This window comes from Stegodyphus dumicola, chromosome 4, assembly GCF_044657685.1.
Source record: "Stegodyphus dumicola isolate Sdum_Otavi_A_Nest chromosome 4, ASM4465768v1".
NCBI classification, from domain to species: Eukaryota; Metazoa; Arthropoda; class Arachnida; order Araneae; family Eresidae; genus Stegodyphus; species Stegodyphus dumicola.
Window position 1 is genome coordinate 157,752,478 of NC_140771.1, and position 16,891 is coordinate 157,769,368.

The window sequence follows — 16,891 nt, forward strand, 5'->3', positions numbered from 1 at the left end:
AGGAATTTGATTTAAATCATATCAACGACGGAATACATCGAGATGAAATACTAGATTTAGTAAGGACTTATAAGCCAAAAAAAAATAAAAACATCTGCCCTGAAGATAATGCTGACAGATCAACTTCCAGTTCATTGCGCGCTGCGACGTCCGGATTATAGATCATTCCGGATTATGGACGTCCGGATTACAGACTTTTGACTGTACTTTTTTATTGTTATAATTTGTATAATAAAAGCTAAAAAATATCTGAATGGAGGCATAAGCTTAAATAACTATTTCAGATCATTATTATAATTTATATAAAAAAGGCTACAAATCATTATTATAATTTATATAAAAAAAGGCTAAACATAACTGAATGAATTCCTGCATCGCTATTTTGCTACCGTGTTATCGCTTAGCAGAATTTCATCTCATTGAATCAAACATAATTTTCTACAATGAATGATACCTTTTCTTTGAAAAAATTCTATCTTAGTTTTTCCGTCATTGGGCAATTCCCAAATTGTTAAATTCATAGTGTTATCAAAAAAGGATTTAAAAATTTAACTAGTATTTCAATGGCGTTTTAAGTAACATAGAACTATCTAAACTTACGCAATTTGAAATCAGCACGTACACTAGATCTGGCGCTCTATCAATAGGTGTATTTGCTAGATTTGGCGCTTTCGCACATACAATTTCACTGCAATTTTTTTTTTTACGGTCCTCAAAATGGAATAGCACCAAAACAATTTAGTAACCCCTTTCATTATAAAAATGTAATCAAACCAAATATATGCTGGAAGATTACACAGAGTAGCTGTTATTTAATCGATAATGATCAAATATGTAAGGGGTACCTTTATGAAGGTTTTTTTTTTTTTTTTTTTTTTTTCATGGGAAGTTAGCTTTTATATATATTACACAAGGGAAAATCTATCGAAATGTCATACATCTGGACCATTTATTGCGAATCAAACTACGAGCTTTTGACAATATTATCCACTAAATTAAGAATGGGCTTTAAAAAGACAAATTCTTACATTAATAAATTAATTTTATTTTTAAAATAGCTTCGATCAATTTAAAGTCATATACATGAATTTATTTCTAAAATTTTCTAGAGATTAAAACAAGGCTGGTTTGTTCCGTTTCAAATAATAGTACAGATATGCACATGTAGGCAATGTGCAGTAGTTCTGTTAATTTAATGGTAAAATTTTACCTTTAAAACTTAATGAAAGATATTATGTGCTTTACACTGGCTTTACTATAATTACATGTTGCATGTACTACAAGTGATACATCTTTTTCAAATTAATAAAAATTAAATAAATCAGTAATCTGTTTTAAAATACAATGCAGTTAGCATTATTAAGAATTTATATCAAATTAATTAAAATACGATTATAAACAGCAGATAATAAAATGCTAAAATACAGTGGCTCCCAAAAGTGTTCGTACACTTACAATTTTCATTTAAATAGGGCTCTATCCATTAATTAAAAGTAATCGTTCTGAATAGATTTTAATAATAAGATCTATAATCTATTCATAACAAAACTGCATGAAGTATTTTTTAAATACAGTCAAAAGTCGTTAATCCGGACTCGTCGGGACTTCGGCGATTCCAGATTATCGATTTTTCTGGATTATAGGTCATCAGTTTAAATCTGGTAAGATGGCATGCAGAAATTACAAAATTAAAAATATGAAACCGTAATTTATGAAATAAAGAACAATTATGATCTAAAGGGTATCAAAATTTACAAAAAGAAAAAGCTTAATATTTATTTGTTTACTTTATTAAACATTTCCTTCAATGTAAGTTGCTTCGTTTCATGTTATAATACTTTCTCTTTAATTCTACTAAACAGACATAATTTCTTGTTTAGTTACAAAGTTCCGCTGTTCAAGTCCTATAATTGCTGCATTGAGAATACCGGCTAATTTGTCAATCGAAATGTTTTCATTTTCAATAACCTCTGGGTCACTTTCTTCACTATTGGAAGCGAATTATAATGACGAGGAACTTGATTTAAATCATATCAAAGACCGAGTACATCAAGATGAAATACTACACTTAGTAAGGAATTATAAGCCAAATAAAATAAAAACATCTGCCCTGAAGATAAGGATAGTGCTGACAGATCAACTTCCAATCCGCGGCGTGAAATTGATAAACAGATTTCGGATTTCAAAACATACTCTCACTTTGTAGATACAAATTACATATTAGTAAATATATATCGGAAATTCTATTTGACATAATCGAAAGTTCAAGCTTACTTTTATGAAATTGCTCTAACAGTCTGCAAAAAATAATAAGCCGGATCCAATTTGAAGATTAAGGAACAACACAATCTGCAACATTAACTGAATTAGATAATTTTAGCTTAGCGTATAACTCCGTTAGACATTAAACGCACATGCGCACAAACATATTCGCAGCCGTAAAGGTCTTACGCGCTCTCGTAAACGCTTGTGCGCATGCGCAGAAAGTTTGTAGCTTTGAGGTCCGGATTATGGGTGTCCGAATTAATGACTTTTGACTGTATAGTGAAACTTCATTTTTAAGAAATTAATAATAAAAAATTTACAAACATTTTATCTCACAAAAGTCTTCATACACTCAAATATTTTTGGATAAAATCAAAATTAGAATTATCGTTTGCCGCTTTTCTTAATTTTTGCACTGCAGTGGCATTTAAAAAATTGTTTGCTTTAATTTTTTATTGTTTACTTCATAATATTCTATTCATTATTGAAAAATCACAGTCGTAAAGAAATTACAAACAACATTCGAAAATTGATAATTTTTCAATGGTAGATTAGATGATTTTTAGCAATGGTAAATCAATTCGAAATATCGCTAAATTAATTCATTTATCTCATTCTACAGCGCAGTATGAGATAAAACGCTTTAAAGAAGAAAATCAGATTGAAAACAAGGTAAGAAAAGGTCGACTGAAAAAGTTAAGTAAACGTGATGAGAGATTTATTATTAGAAAATTTGTGAAAAACCCACATTTGAGTGCTGTAAAAGTTTGTGCAGAATTTAATGCAAAGTTTTTTACTTCAATATCACCTGAACTGTTCGGTGAGTTCTCAGAGCAGCTGGATTACATGGACATTCTGCAGTAAACAATTTTTTGTTATTGAGAAAAACAGAAAGCTTAGGCTTTCATTCACAAAATCAATGACAAATACACCTGAAACATACTGGAATAATGTCCTATTTGCTGACAAAAGCAAATTTAACACTTTTGGTTTCGATAGTCGAATAACTGTATGGAGAAGAAAAAATTAGGAACTTCACTCTAAGAACTTATTTGGAACAGTTAAACATGGCAGTGGAAGTGTTTTTGTGTGGAGGTGCATGGCAGCATCAGGACTAAATTAATTTGATATTTATTGATGGTATAATGAATCATTCTCTTTATTCAAATATTTTAAGATACAATTTAAAATTATCAGCCCAAAGTTTGGGTATTTGAAAACAACTTTATTTTTAATCATGATAACGATCCTAAGCATATGGCTCTCAACATTTGCCTGTGGTGTCTCTGTAATTATCCACAGGTTTTGAAAACACCACCTCAGTCACCAGATTTAAACCTCATAGAACACTGGAGATGACTGGAGGTTTAAAGAAGAAAATCAGATTGAAAACAAGGAAAGGTTGACTGAGAAAATTAACTAAACGTGATGACAGGTTTATTATCAGAATATTTGTGAAATATTCATATTTGAGTGTCCCGTTTGACCCACTTGGAAAGAACCGGAAGTTAGAGTGCGAAAACACGACATCAAAATGAAAAGTGAACTCAAAACAGTCATGACGGAAGAATGGATGAATATTGATACAGAAATTACAAAAAAAAAAAACTAGTAAAATCTATTCCGATGTTTAAAAGCTGTTGTGGATGATAAAGGATGTCCTAAAAAATATTAATTTAACGAAAAATGAAAATATTTACTAATATGTCAAGATCTTTTTAAGTGTATGAAGACTTTTATGAGATCAAATGTTTGTCATATTTTTATTATTAATTTCTTAAAAATAAAGTTTTGCTATATTTTAAAAATATTTCATGTAATTCTGTTACAAATAGATTATAGATCTTATTATTAAAATCTCATTCAGAAAGCTTACTTTTAGTTAATGGATAGAGCCCTATTTCAATAAAATCATAAGTGTATGAATACTTTTGGGAGCCACTGTATATATCAGTACACTGGCTAGAATAAATGTTTTGGAAAGGGGAGAAAAAGTTCCATTTTATTGCATTTTCTTATTCAAATATGTTCTATCAAATGCAACAAATAAATAGTTCATGTTAAATAGCTTATGATAAAATAAAATGAATTTAAACTTAATTTCAATAAGAAAAACCTAATTCCAGAAAGAAATTTTAACTTCCTGCAATTCAGTTTCGAGATATTTTATTGACAAAATTTAATATATTATAATACATTTTTAATGATACATAACATTTTGATCATCTGTTTATATTTTTTAAATAGCTATAGAATTTTAAAAAATAAATTTTCAATTTACTGCATACTGCCATATTCAATGATTTAAAGAACTCATACCTAAACTGCAAAATAATATAAAGAACAATGTTTACTAACAACATGAAAATAAGTTTACATGAATGAATGTTTCAGTTCAAATACATATACTATTTCAACTGAAGCAGCCTTTTCTAAAAATAAAAGTTCTAGTATTTCTCCAATTTTAAATATGCTGATTATTTAAGTCTGATCATTGCACTTAAATATCTGCATTTAACATATAATTAATAATGAATTTGAATTAAATAAAAGCAGGCCGACAACATAAGTTTCAAATTTACAATTCAAACACACAACATATTTTTTGGTATATCAATTTTGCACGAATTATACCTGAACATAAAGGATCAGCACATTTACCAAGATTTGTATCATCAGAACTAACACATAAAAAGCAGAATGTAAGAAAGTAAATAGAATTTAAAAATGACATATAAGTTACATCCATCACTCATTACATTTACACGTCACTCAAAGAAACAGTACTGAACTGCAAGCAAAACAGCGAACAGGAAAGCATGAAGACCTCGAAAAATTCGGTACGCCACCAGTAGGATATAAATTCTGATCTAGATAATTTTTTACTTCCGGTTGTAAAAAATAATTCAGTAAAAAATCCATAATAATTATTCTTATTTATTGCATGTAATTTACTTACTTCAACAAGCATTTTCAGTGAATTTATCATGTATTAAGACAAAAAAAAAAAAAGGTTTCACAATAAGAGAAAACAAAACAAGAACTAGAAGTTACAAATAAAAGGCAATGATTAAAAAGGGAAGAAGAAGCCTATTTTTATAAAAAAAAAAAATGAATGTATGCTACTTAATTCAATAATATAATTTTCTACCCAAAATTATTATCTGAAAGCTTTTATTTTAGAATTCTTAGAGAAATCTTTGTCCTAATATTTAGACAATCAGAACAAAGCTATGTGAGCAATGTAACTGGTACACCCATTTATCTCTGTTCTTTGATGTTACTCAAAACTTTGAAATGTTTAATGATCTTTCTTCCTTTGAATTGAATCGCGGATTGTTAGATAGTTGTTAGTTGAAATGTTTAATAATTTTTTTAATAGACGATAGTGAAAATTTTACTCCGTGGTTAAGAAGCTCAATTTAAAACTAGTTTGAAAAGTAATATTTTCCTTACTTAGCCTCATAATTTCAATATTTTCAAATAAGAGGCTATTCATCAGTAAATAGAGGAGCCTAAATGGAAATATATGACAATAAAAGTCATTCATTCCTCTCTCAAATGAATTGGCTCGTGTTATATTGGTTCTTGTTATATTATTAATCTACGAGACTCATAAGCTAGTTATTAAAATGCCGATAACTATTTATTTTAATGTAATGAATGAAATTTTGACTTACGTTTCCAACTTTAAAATTGAATTTATGAGTACGATCCTAACCGTAACGAGCTGAAAAGTGATTTCCAATGTTTGGGTTTTTCCCAAGACGTTATCTTGCTTTCGTTCAGTGGATTATTTCTTCCTAGTTTGTGGAACTTCCACTTTTTATAATTTTATGTTTACGTTACTGATAATAATAACGGAAATTTTACCTTTTGACATACCTGTTTTGATAACACTTTATTTCCATGGTTTTTTTTAAGAAGCAGACTTTCTTTAATGTTGAAATGATGTTTTGATCTAACAAAAGGTAATTATTGGTTTTAGACATAACCTTAATTTTTAACCCATAGTTTTTCTATTAAAGTACTTGATGATAAGCATTGAAATTTTGTATATAGTGTTATCAAATGTTTACGGTTGACCTATATATTGTTTTCCTAGAAATGTAAGCACGGTATAGAATACCTGGGAATTCTTCAACTGACATCCTGTTATTCTTACTTGTTCATAGCTAAATTTTCATTTAGCAAGAATCTACGGATTTGATTATTTGTTTTCAGTAATTACACTTGATCTTCAATTTTTTTCCCCCTTTATTCAGCTTTACTAGTTTAGACTTTTTTTTTTTTAATTTATGTTTAAGAAACTATTGCTAAAGAATATAAAGTAAGACTGGAATAAATCAATTTTCTTCAATTTCAGAGACTGGTATTTTCATTTGATAATATCTATATATTAAAAATAGAGTTTTGTAAACAAAAGAGCTAGGTAGTAGGTTTGATCATTATGTGTTAATTTAATCAGTTTATAACGTGTGCCTCTTCCATACAAGAGTAAGAAGAATTGGATTTTCGTCAATTTTCTTTGACTTTTTAAGTGAAAATAGGTCGAAGTGTATATGGATAAAGTCAAGAGTCTGCGCAATGTCATTTTTGTGCAATTCTGGGATGTTTCTTTAAGTGAAAATAGGTTGATGTGTACATGGGCACTGAGTATTTGCAATTCTTAAAAACGCGCCAAGCAGTGGGCGATTCTGTACTTTCCCCGTTTTAGTTATATCTGTAATTTTTAAACAAATGCATTTCAGAGCAGTTTTAATACTAATTTCCATAAATTGAAAAGTGGTAGTTTAGTGTTTTAAACTGAAAATATGAATGTGTAAAATCAGCAAATTATTAAATATGGTCGTAATAAAATTTGGCTAAAGTAAAATATAGTGAGTCAGTCAGCCAGTGCCTCGTGTAGCGAGTTGATCCTCAGTCTAGTCTCGAGTTGATCATTGGAGTCTAATGAGTGTATCGCAAATTGTAGCATGGAGAGTTGGGAGTTGTACTCTGGTGCTTTGCCATGAAGCTGTTCTCACTGTTATAGCGTGAAGGCTGGAGTACGTATAGTTCCGAGAATGACCAAACCGAGTCGGGCTGTACTTTGGGGCTTTTCCATGAAGCTGTCTTCACCGTTATAGCCTGAAGGCTGTGTTGCTGATTGTTTTAACATGTTTATAGTTGTTTTTCAATGACTGTAACATGATTTTGGAGCTATCCTGAGTAAATACTTCATCAGGTGCCGTCGTTAATCTCTCAAAATCACACAAACCCGCGCAAGAAATGCAACAATGTTATTTTTGTTGAAAAGAATGTAGATCAATCAAGAGAACTGTATGAATATCGTCAAATAATAGACTTGAAAACAGAAAAGAAACATACCAAAGTGAAACATAAAATTAGCAAAGCAACAACCTTGTGTTTGGCATAGATTTAGTCAATTCATTTGATTTTGAGGGCAAACAGGTACACGTCCCTCTTCATCAGGAGCAAAGAAATTTGCAATACTGCAATATTTAAGCATCGAACCATGAATTTTATTCATAAAATAATGGAACCATAGATAAGTAATTGAATTTAAGAATCAAACCATGGATTTTATTGCTAAAATTCATGGTTTGATTCTTAGATTCAATTTCTGACCTTAGTTCTTTGAGAATTTATAGCATATTGTGTCAATGTGATTTGAGATATATCGGGTAAACTTAAAAAGCATTAAGGTTTCGTATCAAGGAGCATAAATCTTATGTCTGAAAAGGCAAAATTAACAGTTCTTCGATAGCTAGTCATAGTTTGAAATTTAATCACAAATTTAGATTTGCAAAAATTATCTGAAACACTTCTTCCATTGGTGGATTGCATTTTCTTGAAGCTTTTCACATTCACAAAGACTTATTTTGCTTAGTTAATAACTGTAAGTCCATTCCAGTCCTTCTAACTGCTTTTAAAATTCTGGTAACTAAATTTCTCAATTTTCATTATTTTTGTCAACAGATGATGCTGCTTTCTCATTCACTTTACTGCTGTAGTGTATAAATATGATCATTGCTTTCTAGTCTTGCATGTTTTTTTGCTCATAATGAAGAAGGACCTGTACCTGTATGCCCATATTTTGATAGACTTCTAAGCACTAACTTGCATGGTATTTTTATTATAGTTTTGGTAATAGAGTTATGTAAATCAAATTAGGGAAATTATATAGGAACCTCGTACTATTGACTCTCCTCCAAGGACCATGAGTTATAGGGAAGCAGTGGCGTAGCTAGGGCAAGGGGAGACAACTGTTTCAAGGCACAATATTCAAGGGGCGCCAAACTGATGCTAAAAATTTTAGAATGAACTGTTTTCCATTGTGGAAACATAGAAAGGGGCACAAAATTGTTAGTTGTCCTTGGGCGCTGAAAGCCCTATACTAGCTATGCCTCTGTAGGGAAGGGTACTATATGTGTCTCCCCCCCCCAACTGCAAATCATAAATTAATGAAATATCTTCAAAATAAGCAAAATCAGGTACTTATGAACTGTGAATAAAACACTTTACACAACAAGTTGGCATTGATTGAAATAGAACATTAAAATTTATGTGTAATAAGAAGTTTTAAATTAAACAGTGATTTCATAAGCTTCCTAACAATCAATGAAAAATATTTATAGTTGATGTTTTTAACAATTTTGTATTTAAAATATTAATTAAATGTGTTTATTTTCTATCATATGTATTGATAAAATTCCTAATCATTGGTTACTAATGAATATATTGTGACTATTTCATAAAGAATATTAGATCTAAAGATGAAATTATTTTTTCACAAAAGACTATAAATAGAAGCATGCATAAACTAATTATTTAATAGTTGATAATATTGCATATTTTGGATTTGCGTAGTGGTGATTTTAGTGCCAAAAACCATTGCTACACAAAGACAAAATAACAAGTCAAAGAATTGCACAAACTAGGCAACACACACTCTCTTGACTTTATCCATGTACATATTGACCTATTTCACTTAAAAAAACATCCGAAAATTGCACAAACTTGTCATTGCGCACTCCCTTTGTTCATGTATACATCGATATACACTGCTGCCCACCATAAATGCTACATGCTGATGGAAGCATGCAAATAACATGAAATTTACAACATGCATTAGCGGAGGTGAGAAATGCAAATGATTAGAATTTCAGCGCAGACACACATCACGCGCGCCTGTGGCGCCATTTCAAACCGCTATATAAGGCTTGGAGTTTTCGATGATTTCAAGTTTGGCAATTGTGTTCTTGTGGTTTTTTTTTTCAAAAAAAAGCAATCAATTATGCCTTGTAGTAAACAGCGATCATCGTTTGATCAAGTATCTGAGTTTGACAGAGGAAGGATAGTGGCCTACCGAGAGTGTGGATTATCTTTCAGGGAAATCGGTAGTCGTGTTGACAAAACCAAACAACTGTAATGTGGATGTGTGACCATTGGATGCAGGAGGGTACGACAGACCGACGTGTTCGATTGCATCCACCTCAATGGACCACTTCACGTGATGACAGGAGCATTGTGCGCATGGGAGTAGCGGATCGCTCAATCAAATCACGAACCATAGCACAGCACATTCAGTCTGTAACGCATCATCCAGTGTCTGCGCGTACCATTCGACGCTATTTACAGCAGAGTGGTCTGTCCGCAAGAGTCCATTGTTTCACCTACCCTTGATGCAGAACCACAGACATCCCTGCCGCCAATGGTGCGATGAAAGAAGGATGTGGACGGCAGAATGGAATGAAGTTGTCTTTACTGACGAATCACGCTTCTGTCTGCAACACCACGATGGTCGGATTCGAGTCTGGAGACACCGTGGAGAGAGGATGCTGAACAGTTGCTTTATGCACCGTCACACTCATCCTGCACGGTGTATTATAGTATGGGCGGTATTGGATATCACTTTCGCACTCCTCTATGCATTGCCGATACTTTAAACAGCCAGCGCTGTATCTCTGAGGTGTTGGAGCTAGTTGTCCTTCCTTACCTTCAGGGCTTGCCCACAGCCATATTTTAACAGGATAATGCGCAACCACATGTGGCACACATTGTCCATGGGTAGATTGATGAAGAATTGAATTGCTTCCCTGGCTGGCTCACTGTCCATGTCTTTCACCGATAGAAAACATGTGATCCATGGTTGCTGAACGATTGACCCAGATTACATCCCAAGCTGCCACACCAGATCAACTTTGGCATTGTGTGGAAGCTGCTTGGTCTGCTGTACCCCAAGAACACATCCAAAGTGTCTTTGAATCAATGCCGAGGCGTGTGACAACGGTGATCTCCAACAATGGCGGCTACTATGGCTACTGATTCTGGAAGGAACCACACTTCACAGAAGTCTATAAATTTAATCATTTGATACTTGATCAACATGTTATCTACTAAATAAATTTTGTTGTGATATTTCTTGTCTTTCTTGGTGTTGCAATTTGGGTGTTTAAAATTACTAATTGGAAGTCTTGAAAGGTAATTCTACGTTTAAGTTTGGATTTCAGTTTAAAATTACTTTATAGTATATACGTAAACGCATAATGCATTTATGCATGCACATAATACCTTTACGCATGCGTATAACACGTTTACACATGCACGTTGAATGTTTAACGGATGGTATAAGCTAAGCTAAAATTATCTAATTATCTATTTCAGTTAATGTTGCAGATCGCGTTGTTCCTTAATCTTCAAATTGGATCTGGCTTATTATTTTTTGCAGACTGTTAGAGCAATTTTATAAAAAATAAGCTTGAACTTTCGATTATGTCAAAAAGAATTTCCGATTCTGGAGCTGCCAAAGGATCTACAAAGCGAAAGCGTGTTTAGTGGAATTGCTGCAAAATTGGATAAAGGCATATCCTTTGTTTCTCTAACCATTCCGAAATCTGTTTATCAATTTCACGCTGCTCTGCGGGGAAGGAGGGAGTCGTGGCATGCAATGAACTGGAAGTTGACCTGTCAGCACTATCCTTATCTTCAGGGCAGATGTTTTTATTTTATTCAGCTTATAAGTCCTTACTAAATGTAGTATTTCATCTCGATGTGCTCTGTCTTTGATATGATTTAAATCAAATTCATTATAAATATCACGAATACACATCAAATAGTTTTCTGGTTGCAATTTTCTAATTTTGACTATGCGTGATGTATGCTTTACACATGCGTGCTTTTAATGAAATGTTTAATAAAGTAAACAAATAAATATTAAGCTTTTTTTTTTTTTAATTTTGATACCCTTTAGATCATAATTGCTCTTTATTTCATAAATTATGGTTTCATATTTTTAATTTTATAATTTCTGCATTCCATCTTACCAGATTTAAACTGATGATTTATAATCCGGAAAAACTGATAATCCGAAGTCTCGATGAGTCCGGATTAAAGACTTTTGACTGTATCAATGTTCACTGTCTTCCTAAAGAAACATTTTATACATGACCTTGTATCGATGTGCATTAAAGTTTTCATGTTTCCTTATTAAAACATTAAAAATTAAAATATAAAGTTTATTGATTGGAATTACTGATACATAACACTTTTTATAATTTAGCTCATAATGTAGGTAAACTTCTTTATGCTGTAATCAGGTTGATTATATAAAATGATGCTTCAACTGATATTCAATTGATCATGTGTATATTGTTAGGTGTGTGTGGGTTTGAAATGGAATGAATACACACAGAACTGATGATAGCTTGATAAAATTTATTTTCCCAAAAGAAATATTGGTTGATCTTTACATTATGGTAACTTGGCGTTTTTTTGGCGAAAATTTGGCGACCAACTCTCCTACAACAACCCTCTATTTTTTTTTTCCCGCCGCCATTTTGTCTTCACGAAGTAAAGACATGTTTCTTTTCTTTTTATCTACTGAACACGAACACTTCTTCCAACAATCTACTAGCCGAATTACACTTATGCTAGAAATTTTATCTAACAAAACTGCTTAATCATGACAAATATTCACTGCAAAATTGGGAAAAAGTGCACAATACCATACTCCTTACGCGTTTTTCAAAATAACACATACACATAAACCATTTACACGCCGACTTATTTTTACTTAAAAAAACATCCCAGAATTGCACAAAAATGGCATTGCGCACACTCTTCACTATATCCATGTACACTGCTTTTTTCTCATAAATTAGAAAAATTTCACGAAAATAAATACATGACAATTTTCTCAATCTTTAAACCCGGTAAAAAGAACATATATGAAATTACCTGATCGCGAAAAAGTATTTACCCTTTCCAATTATGAACATTTCCACATATAAAATAAATAAAATATCCAAAAACTTTTACCTCTAAATCATCTATTACATTATACACGTCACCAACGAATTCATACCGCAAGCATTACAAATACTTATTGTCAGATATTTAAATTATTTCCATGCACGTTTACTTCAACTTAAATGTATACCAAATTCCTACAAACATAAAATTCACAAAATAACTATCATTTAATTAAAATATCACTAAACCATGTACACGCCGATTTATTTTTACTTAAAAAAAATCCCAGAATTGCACAAAAATGGCATTGCGCACACTCTTCACTATATCCATGTACACTGCTTTTTTCTCATAAATTAGAAAAATTTCACGAAAATACATGACAATTTTCTCAATCTTTAAACCCGGTAAAAAGAACGTATATGAAATTACCTGATCGCGAAAACGTAATGAACATTTCCACATATAAAATAAATAAAATATCCAAAAACGTTTACCTCTAAATCATCTATTACATTATACACGTCACCAACGAATTCATACCGCAACCATTACAAATACTTATTGTCAGATATTTAAATTATTTCCATGCACGTTTACTTCAACTAAAACGTATACCAAATTCCTACAAACATAAAATTCACAAAATAACTATCATTTAATTAAAATATAATTAAATTCAAAAACACTACTTCAAATATAAATGAGCACATACATTAAATTAATACATACATAAATACCCATTTCGAATTCACTTTAGTTACGGCCATGGGATCCAAAAATTCACGAACACTGTTTCACACAACACGGAATAAAGCCAAATACAAAATTTCCAGATTTTTTCCCGATTTCCCCCCTTTTCCGATTAAAGAACCGTAATTCGTCCATTAATATCACATGACATATCCCATGATCTCTCATTTCCCTCATACAAAATAATGCGTAATCGAAACTGAGTACTATTCACATTATTACCAAAGTGCCAGGTAGTAACCTTTATCGCCTCCAAAATGTCGCCAAACTACCAGTTACCATATTGTAAAGATCAACCGAAACATTTTCCAGTTGATGAACTTTTTGCAAAAGTACTCGTACGGCTCTTCTCAGTATGACAGAGCACAATCAATAGTTACCAATATTAAGCACAATGCAACGCTAAGTGACTAAAGAGCAAAGCTCGCATGGATATCTGTCAATGCTTCGAACCCAACTCTGAACTAAAAACTGAGAACTGGTGCTCTCTTTGGTTTTAAATAGTTTTTCCCCAGGCATCAAGAAAATTCCTTTGGTTTCTCAAAATTGCTAGGAAGTATACACAGTTACAGTTACATAGTGATGGACTAGTTATAGTTACATAGGGATTGGACCAAAATGTTGCAAATGGTCACAAAGTTTGCAATAACCAAATTTGTTATCAAAAAGGTAGTTGCTAAATTCATTGCCAGCTTGGCATTTGCCAAAATAGTCATTTACTTTGTAGAGACATTAGGTATTTTTGAAGCAAGAGTATGTGAAAAATGAGCAATGCCCTAGCCAGGACTCTTGAATACGCAAGACGGCAAGATGAGGCAGTCTTTTAACATCCATGACAAGCTCCTGAAATATTTTCATGGACGAAGAGACGAGATTTTAGCTTAGGCCTGCTACATTCTGTTCAACGTTTCTAACCGAAACACTTCAACTTATTGGATACAGCTTCAAAACCACAAGCAAAACTTTGGACAAGGTTTGAACGGATATCTGATGCATCTGCTCTCAGAGGAGCGCAAGCTTAGCTTCAGAGTGCCATCTTTTATATTTGCTACTATAGAGAATGAAGTTTTGCACACTTGCCAGGATGTCTTTCGATCATACATGGCTAGCTTTAGAAGAGTCGGGAGGGTTTAGGTATGAATTTAAAGGCATCAAAATTGTGTCCAGCTGTAACTATGCGTTTTCTCAAGCTGTCAATGTGACAGCAGAAACTCTTTCTCTGATTTGTTGTTGGGGTTGCAGAAACAGTTTTTTCATTTTCTGTAACTTTATTTTCTACCTTGTCTATTCTGCCTTTAATAACCTCGAATTTGTTTTCTATGATGGCTGTAATTTCTCATTTTATTTTCTCTTTACTTGCTTCTCTCTTTTCATGGCCCGTTTTGATGTGTTCTTGAACTGACTTGACTGCCCATTCCATCTTTTTCTATTCTGCTTTCACCTCCTCTTTAAAGATGTTGACAGCTCACTATCATTTTTCTTGGAATGTAGCAAAAACTGTGTTAGTTGCTCCTCCATGGCTCTTGTCACCGGTATTCAGTCCCACTTATGACACCAAAAATGTAGTATATGTGTGGCGAAGTGCTTCATGCACCCGTAAGATCACCATAGACTCGCCCGTATAATGGAACATTTGAAGTACCAAGAAGAGCTAATATAAATTTTACCCTTCTTATTAGAGGAAAAGAATCTGTGATCAGCATAGATCACTTGAAATATTTAGTTTAGATACTGTTATTATCGGTTCCTATTCCTGAGCAGACTCCTACAATAAAACTAATTGGTACTATATCTCCAGTGCAGACTACTCCTTCCGGCAGAAAGTTAAGTTTAACCTTGGGTATCTCTGACCTCTCTTGCCTTTGGCACGTGTGAGGAGTACTGTGGCAGGATATTTGCAGTCCGACGAGAATATTTGCATTTTTGACATTTGCATGCAGTATCCGTGTTTGCTGCATTGTACCCGTGTGCACACGTTGTAGTATGAGTATAATGACTTGAACTTTTAGCCGAGAGATTCTGTTACGCCTATACTTACGCCTATACTTGTTCCTGCTTGTTCGTGATCAACATTTGATGTTGGCTTATCATCATGTGTTTAGTTTTGTGTTTTACATTTTAATTTTAAAGTTAGACCTTCTTCTAATGAACCTTCTGACAAACTTGGAATCTTGTCAAATAAACCATCACCACATACATACGGGTTCTTAATGGATTAAATACACAAAGAACCAAGGATAGCTTGATAAAATTTATTCCCCACAAAAAAAAAAAAAAAAAAAAAAAAAACACTTTACAGTTTTGAAACTTTTCACAGAAGTACTCTTACAGCTTTTCTCGTTATGACAGAGTATAATCAGTAGTTACCCCTTCAAACTGCTAAGATTAATTACACGCGGTGTAGTGCAAAATGCATCTAAACAGTGAAGCTCGTCCAGACATCTTTCAGTATTCAGTACTCAATTCTAAACTAAAAACTGAGGACTGATGCTTTCTCTGATCTTACGTAATTTTTCCTCAGCAGACAAGAAATTTCCAGTACCTTTGATTTCTCAAAATTGCTGGAAAGCATATACAGTTAGGATTACGTATGGGGATCAGACCAGTTACAGTCACACAGGGATCGAGCCAGATCATCACAAGCGGTCACCAAAATATTCGCCAGCTTGGCAGTAGCTTACAAATCATGTATAGTTTTTCCCAAATGCAGAGAAATTTCTCTAATGTATTTTTTTGAAACTGCTGGAAAGTATGCACATTTACAATTATGTACAACTGGATACGGTTACAGTTACATGTGGTAGGACCAGTTATATTTACACTGGTTTCAGACTAAAATGTCAACAGTTTTGGCGACATTTGGCAATTTCTTGCTAAGTTTGGTGACAAAAACTAACGCCAAAACCATTGCCAGTTTTGACAAGAGATTTTTCATGTTACCTTCCACAAGAGATTCTACAATTTTATGTTTTATTTCACTTAAGTTATTTATATATAATACAAAATCCGTAGCAATATATATATGTGTGTGTGTTCGTATAAGATGTAAATTATGTAACTCGCAACTATTAACTTTAATTTGAGCAATAGTCCTTTGTATTCTCCATTTTTATTTGGCTACCTCTTCTTTCTGTCCTAAATTGTCTATAATAATTTTTATGGACTGTGTCTTTTCACTTCATGCTTGCTTACATAAACCTCCGACATTGCGACAGCTCATATCCAATTGCAAATCCAGAATTTAAACAATGAAATCAAGTTTATAAACATAAATGTGACTATCTCGCAGTATTTTTTCCCACTTCCTTTAAACAAAAAAATTAAGTTTATAAGCACCACTGTGATTATCTTGCAGTATTTTTTCCCACTTTGCTGGTGCTACGGTGTATTGCTTTGCTGCTCCGCTTCATCCTTTTGCCGTCTTTTTCCTTCATCCTTTTTTCCATGTATCCTGAAAAAAATGCCATATGCTGTGAAAAATTGTTGGGTGCTTATGTGGTTGGATATGTTATTGTTGGGTGCCACAGTGATGTGAAAATCCTCCTCAGAATTGTTTATCAAGACAAATTTTGTCTTGTTATCTACATCAGTGTCTGCAAGTTTCTTTTGCTACACA

At 32.6% G+C, this 16,891-nt stretch overlaps 2 protein-coding genes across 4 annotated transcripts in view; one reads left to right on the forward strand and one right to left on the reverse strand.

Moving 5' to 3' along the window:
* Nucleotides 1-5,085, reverse strand: part of Tango1 (transport and golgi organization 1) — a 159,349-nt gene extending 154,264 nt beyond the window's left edge. Inside the window, exon 1 of one of the 3 annotated variants that reach the window (XM_085815634.1) lies at nt 4,900-5,085. In XM_085815634.1, coding sequence (XP_085671760.1) covers nt 4,900-5,014 — 115 coding nt within the window. In that variant the 5' untranslated portion in view covers nt 5,015-5,085. The remainder of the gene's footprint in view (nt 1-4,899) is intronic. The other 2 variants (XM_085815636.1, XM_085815635.1) reach the window with 2 other exon arrangements.
* A 914-nt stretch (nt 5,086-5,999) lies between these two features.
* The window catches only part of LOC118196152 (NF-kappa-B inhibitor cactus-like), a 53,985-nt gene continuing 43,093 nt past the window's right edge, over nt 6,000-16,891 (forward strand). The window contains exon 1 of the mRNA XM_085815637.1: nt 6,000-6,236. The gene's annotated coding sequence lies outside the window, so the exon portion shown is untranslated. The remainder of the gene's footprint in view (nt 6,237-16,891) is intronic.